The 6,186-nt window shown below is 53.4% G+C and overlaps 2 protein-coding genes across 2 annotated transcripts; one reads left to right on the forward strand and one right to left on the reverse strand.

Moving 5' to 3' along the window:
- Positions 1-72: 72 nt before the first annotated feature.
- PpBr36_01930 (uncharacterized protein) lies at positions 73-705 on the forward strand (the record flags this gene model as incomplete). The annotated part of the gene is made up of 1 exon (XM_029889114.1): positions 73-705. The coding sequence occupies one exon, from the start codon at positions 73-75 to the stop codon at positions 703-705; it is 633 nt and encodes a 210-aa protein (XP_029751495.1).
- Positions 706-1,550: 845 nt separating this feature from the next.
- PpBr36_01931 (uncharacterized protein) lies at positions 1,551-3,698 on the reverse strand (the record flags this gene model as incomplete). Its single annotated transcript, XM_029889115.1, has 2 exons — positions 1,551-3,219; positions 3,307-3,698. 2 exons carry the CDS (start codon positions 3,696-3,698, stop codon positions 1,551-1,553), a joined length of 2,061 nt encoding a protein of 686 aa, XP_029751484.1.
- Between the last annotated feature and the right edge of the window lie 2,488 nt (positions 3,699-6,186).

A 6,186-nucleotide genomic window follows, 5' to 3' on the forward strand; every position in this document is an offset into this window, starting at 1 on the left:
AAAAAAAAAAAAAAAAAAAAAAAAAAAAAAAAAAAAAACTAATCCGCTAAAAAACTAGGACCCTTTAATAATATGCATATTAATACCTTCCTTATCACCGCCGGCTTTATAGCCCTCGGCTCGGCAGATAGCAGTGCCAAAACCTTCACTTCCGCCGGCACTGTTGACAAGGGCTTTATAATTCCGGAAAACCTTCCCGAGGGAGTTTATACGGTGACCATGGACGGGGCCGGTAAAGCCCACCATAGCCGCGTCGCCGACCTGGGCGAGCCCATCGTGGATCCGGAGCCCCTCGTAGAGGCGCGCACCAGCTTCCCTCCTCCGCTGTTCCAATGGAAAAAGCGCCATTTTGACTACGACTGCGCAGATCACGCCAGGATGGATCCGGACGCAACCGATCGCGCGGTCGCGGGCGTCCGCAACGAGTGCGGCACGTCGTCTGGCCACTACTACGCCATCGCGAACGGCGGCGGCCAGCGGATCGCCGCCTTTTACTGCCGGTTTTCGGGCTCCGGCTCCTGTGGCGCTGATCTCAGGTATAGATACGAGAGCATCGCGGGGGTCTGTGGGAAGCACACCTCGGGCTGGTCCGACTGGTGGGTGGGCTCCAAGTCGCAATTTGCCATCGGGTACCTCCCGGTCAACCCGGGTGAGGTTTTCTGCGGGACGACCCGCGATGCCGAGGCGAGGAGGGCTGATTTGTAACAAGTCTTCCAAAGAGTGATGGAAGGGGGGTAGTATCTCAGGGGCTTGTACCGGTAATGGACTCGTGTGGTAAGGCGAACTCATGGGCGGGTTTGACGAGGTATATTTATTTTTTTAAGTGCGAGCAACGGCTCATCTCTGGCTATGGGATTCTCTTACCCCACGCACTTGCGGGTGATTCAGCCTCCAAGACCGGGTCCGGCCTCGAGACTACCGGATCCTGGACTTCCAACCTGGGCTTCAGGGCAAACAGCTGGAGTATCTGCACGTCCGTGACGTTCGCCATTTCCCAGTCCCTTTTTATCAAGACATTTCTTGTCTGAAGTGACGCTTTTTTTTTTTTTTTTTTTTTTTTTTTTTTTTTTTTTTTTTTACTTGTCCCAAGTTAGGTTGGAAATACTTGCTAGAATTTAGAAGATAGTAAACAACAAACTGGGTATCGGCTATGTACGAAAAGGGGCTAAGCTAGAAAATGCAACAAAACACCTTTGAATAAATGACCAGATACTCCCCCTTCCTAACTTGCTTGAATTTCCCCAAGTCGAGTTTCTCCCGGAACAGCGCGCAAACACCTGTCTCCCATCCCTTGCATGCGTGCCGTGCCAAAGATTAACAAATAAAAATGAGAGAAGAAAAATAGCCCAACCTATTAGCCAAGCAGCTTTAAATGGCCGCCAACTGACCACGGCCGTCCTGGGGCTGGGAAACCAGAACGCCTAGTCCGATTTAAGCCCATAAAACCCAAATCACATTAACGCCGACCATACCCCTTCCCAGAGTAAAAAAAAAAAAAAAACCCCCCCCAAAAAAACGGACAATACAGGTAACGAAAATGCCAAAAGAAATCAACGCCAAAGGTCCTTGCGATCCTTCCTCTTTTCAAACCCTGGAGAAGCCACTGGCCACTCGTTCCCACTGCAGCCGGGACTCCTGTACGCAATACTGTTGGTGCTGCCGGAGCGACCGTGCATTCCGGGTCTGTTACCGGCGGGCGAGGGTGGCACGGCGAGGAAGCCGCCGCCGCCGTCTCCCATAAAGACGCTCCTCCTCGCGCCGGCTGTGGCACCCCAGCCACCCACAGAGCCGCTCGACAGGCCATACGAGCTGTGCGGCCGCGACGGCTCGCCGCCGTCCGCGTAGCCGCCCGAAACCTTGACAAAGGACCAATCAAGCTCGTCGTCGCCCTTGGTGAACACCTCGAGGGTCGCCAGCTGCTGTGCCGGCAGCATTGCTGCAAAGGGGTTATTACTGCTGAACCGCGGATTGTGGCCGGCGCCCGCGAAGGGCTTCTGCGGCAGCGGCATCGTGTGTGCGCTCGGGTCCTGGAACGGGGAACCACCTCCCGTCTGTGGTTTCAAGAAGCTGCGCGGCGATTGCATGTTGGATCCTAACGAGGCATTGTTGGGTCGGCCCTCTGCGGTGTTTGGTCTGCGCATCGAGAAGCCGTCGGCAAATGTCGGGTGTGGCGGTGGAAGGCCGAGGAGGGAGTCTGGGAAATGGGCGTCTCGGACGTAGACAGCTCGCAACCTCGGCAAGGCTCCCGAGAGAAGGGAGCCTGAAAGGTAGTTATAATAGGATGATGTCACGCCACTCAATCCGCTTGCCGCAGTATTCGAACCGCCAAAGGGACCGGGGCCCGACCCGACAGCGGTTATCTCGTAGTTGAGCGTGAGAAGCGATTTGGAGCTCAGAGGTGGGATATCATGTGTTCCTGCGGCAGTGGGCAATGAGGCCGAGACCTTTTCTACAATTGTGAGATTCTCAAGACCAGACGCAGTCGCCAGGACGCCGTGGAGCTGCCATGGCTTGACCCCGGTGCCCGAAAGGCTCAGGGTCTTGAGTCGGCTGCGAGCGTCGCGGCGCGTCGACAACCACTGCTTCAGGCCCTCCGCGCTCACGTTGGGAACATCCTTGAGAATAAACTCCTGCAGCGCAGGGAATGGTGGTACCATGTCGTTGTGGAGGAGTATCTCATCCCCAAAAGTCATCGTTTCGGACACCTTGAGCGCCTCGAGCTTGTGCAGGGCTCCCAGAACGTGTCTCAGCATCGCAGGATCGACATTGATACGGATCAGCTCCAGGACCTCGAGATTCGGCCAGACATTGCCACCCGCGAGGGCCTGCAAGCTGCGCTCCGAGCCAGCCATATAAGTCATCTTGCGCAGCTGATGGCACCTCGCCTGGACCTCCATGCGAAGTGTCAAGTATGTCGCATCGTCTGCAAACAGGCCCTCAGGAAGATCTACGTAGCGCAGATTGGGTAGCACGGCGATAGTACGCGCGAGATCGGCTTGGCAAGACTCGCGCAGCATGTACGGCGTCTTGAAATACTCGACGAGCTTGCCGAGTCTGGTCGGGTCCTCGCGAAGTGTGCGGCAAAGCAGCTTCAGGCGCGTCTGGGCCGTGTCCTCTGGCAGGCCATTGCGATCAAAGAACGAGCGGCGTTTGCGCAGGTCCGAAAGGTAGATCTCGCGCTCGCAGTAGTGCACCGAATCGATGCGAATGCTATGATAGCTGGAGAGCGGGTATGGCGGTTAGCAAGCAAGCTGTGTAAAGAGACGAGGTTGGATGCGATCCTGGGAAAATACCGAGTGTACTTACAGTTGCCTGATAGCAGCCCTCCTCCACTGCTTTGAGACTGCAGCGCAGTGGGCAAGGTCGCGCTGGTTGCACAGCATGCACGCATCATCTTCGCTGCTCTGCTCGCATGTTTCGTACGTTTCGTCGCCGGTGTGCGGGCACACAAACAGAAAGATGCGCTCCAGGATGGCATCGGGGAGGCGCGCCAGCAGCCTACTGGATGTCATGCTGGCGGTGCTCTGGATCTGGCCGGCTCCGTAGCCGGGCATGAACCCCGGAACGCCGAGAAAATCGCCACCTCCTCCATGCTTGCCATTGCCGCCGCCGTGGGTGTAATGGCTGTCGCTCTTGCGCTTATCCTTGCTACGCTTGAAAAGGCCCATATTGCGAAAGCGGTAGGTTATGCGGTTCATGGTGGGCAAACGTCTCGGGTACAAAGACCAAAGGCGCCGCGGTGCGATTAATATGGTTCAGAATAATTGGCCCCGCAGAGGTGAAAGACAAAGAGAGTGAATGGCTGGTATGGCTGGCAGCCAAACCAGCAACACAATCCTAGTGAGTCGAATCGGACCGTTTGGTGAGGTGACGATTATTGAATTGAAGGCAGTCAATTATGCGTTTCTTTTTGTTTCTTTTTGTTTTTTTTGTCTCGTTGCTTGGTTTAAATCTCCACTTTGGTGAGGTGTTGGATCTCAGTGAAAGCGATTTGGCCGCAAATGGTGGCAGGATGGCTTTCTTCTTTGGGTTCTCTACCCTACCTCCTTTTTTTTTCTCTCCTTTGGTTTATTTCACCTTGTTCGTTCCTCGGAGAACGGAACGGCAAGAATCAGGCGCCCTAAGCTCGGGCTTTCATAGCCGTTGCAAAGCTTGGATCGTCGTATTTTCAAGAGTAATTAAAAATAGGGGAGAACGAAGAAGACCCTTTAGAAGCTGCCTGGCATTGGTACCCTCTTAGTCTGAGTTCCGGCGCGTGCAAGGTCTTATGTGGCGTGCCGTGGCGTGAAGTGCGTCGTCCGATCCCACCTTCTTGAGGTAGGTGTGCACGCGCGACCTGGGGTTTGCGTCGTCGATCTCTTTGATTTTGGAGCTGGCGTGCGCGGTAAAGCCACCAAGCAAGACAGACGGTGTGGTGTCACCACGTAATTAACTCCCTTGTCGCACGCGAATGCAAAATCGTTTGTTTGGGTTGAGGTCTGAAAGGAAATACAGAGGGGAAAAAAAATATAAACTAAGAAGAACAAAGGAGGAGAGGTAAACAAGCAGTCCTTGTTTCTGATTGTCCAGAGCTTGTTCCCCAAAATAACGGCGGCGGAAATGGATGGAGCCCGAGTGAGTCGCAGCAAGGACTAGGCAAGTCTGTTTGTAGGTAGAATGTTGGCACTGACGGGGAATATGGTACAATTGAGTACAGTAAGTTGAGATCTCTTGGCTGATTGTTTTGTCCGCATGGACCCCAAACAAGAGGCCGGGAAATATGTCAACAGCCTGGGAAAGGATTCGCTTGCTCTCCTCGCAAGAACAAAGGTGCACAGCTCAAGGGTCAACCTAGCGACAGTAAGCTGGCTCGTCGTTTAGGTTGAGAAGAAGGTTGGACACCATGGGTACGCAAACGTCGTAAAAAAAAAAAAAAAAAAAAAAAAGGAAGATTAATGCTCCAAGCCAAGGTCTGGCAAGTGCTTGCCGATTTCAATTGGAGCCTACCACCCACCTCCTTGTCCGACCCGCAAAGCCTGAGAACCTGCAAAAGTATGGCCTATTGGACCAAAAACGTCCGGCGAAGCGACCCCCTTGGCGTACCTAAAAATTACACACGACCACAGAATGGCACAGAGCAAGGCGATCACAGCCCTTTCGCGCCCTGTTTCCACCGTTTTTTTCCTCTACTACATCACTTTGTTTGGTGCGGGGAGGGCGACTTTCATCTCCGCTCCTGCGCAAAGGGACCTGGGCCATTGATTGGCTTCCAAACAATAACCTACACATTATTGTGCCTGGGAAGATCCCTGGGGTGACAGTTCACGTCCTTGGCTGCATATCGTTTTAATTCTGTCAGTCAGACAAAAGATGACAAGAAGCGGGGGTGAGTAGAACAGACAAAAAATTGCAGGGCCTGAACATAAAACAAAAAAAAAACCCCAAAAAATACCACCACCATGCGGGCTGTGTGTGTGTGTGTGCCACGCTTCACCTTGCGAGTGTGCTACTGTATTTAGATCAAAGGGCCATCCCTGCATCCCACCCCTGAAAGGTACAGCACAAACACCCAACCACGGTTGAGAAGCCAGAACCCGGACCTATTGCATTGCCGCCCCCGACCGTCCAATGCATCCCGTCCAATATCAACCCGCCCCTAGACTAGAACCCCAAACAAAACTGCCGGAAAGGTTCAGGTAGAAAAAAATGTAGTGCAGCTTTTGATAGCATCAGAAACCAACGCAGCCCCAAATACATCTTCAACACACTAGGCTGCTTGGCGAACCTAGCGAAGCAATCTACAGTAGTCTTGTAGATGTGGAGAGTAGAAACCAATGCTACGCACCTTAGTTGACCCCCTCGTCGCTCCACTAGGTAGGTAGACTTGGTGGACCACCACCTTGGATCATGTTTTCCCACCGCCCTGCCCCGTCCTCAACCAACCCCATTCCATGCAGCCTACTGGTATGCAGGGCACCTTCCCAAAGCGAACATGGTCAAGCAACCACTAAGCATCCCAGCAACCCGGTGCAGTGCAGCCCCCAATCAAGCACGTGGAATTTTTTTTTTTGAGGCGGCCTACGTGATTACTGCCTCGCTGCTGTTGTGCGGGAACAAGGCCTCCTTTGATTGTCGGGGATCTCCAGGTTTAAGCAACTGTTATCTCATTTTGGATAACCACATGGAATGTTGAAAACATGACATGGG

Source organism: Pyricularia pennisetigena, chromosome 2, assembly GCF_004337985.1.
Source record: "Pyricularia pennisetigena strain Br36 chromosome 2, whole genome shotgun sequence".
NCBI lineage: Eukaryota > Fungi > Ascomycota > Sordariomycetes > Magnaporthales > Pyriculariaceae > Pyricularia > Pyricularia pennisetigena.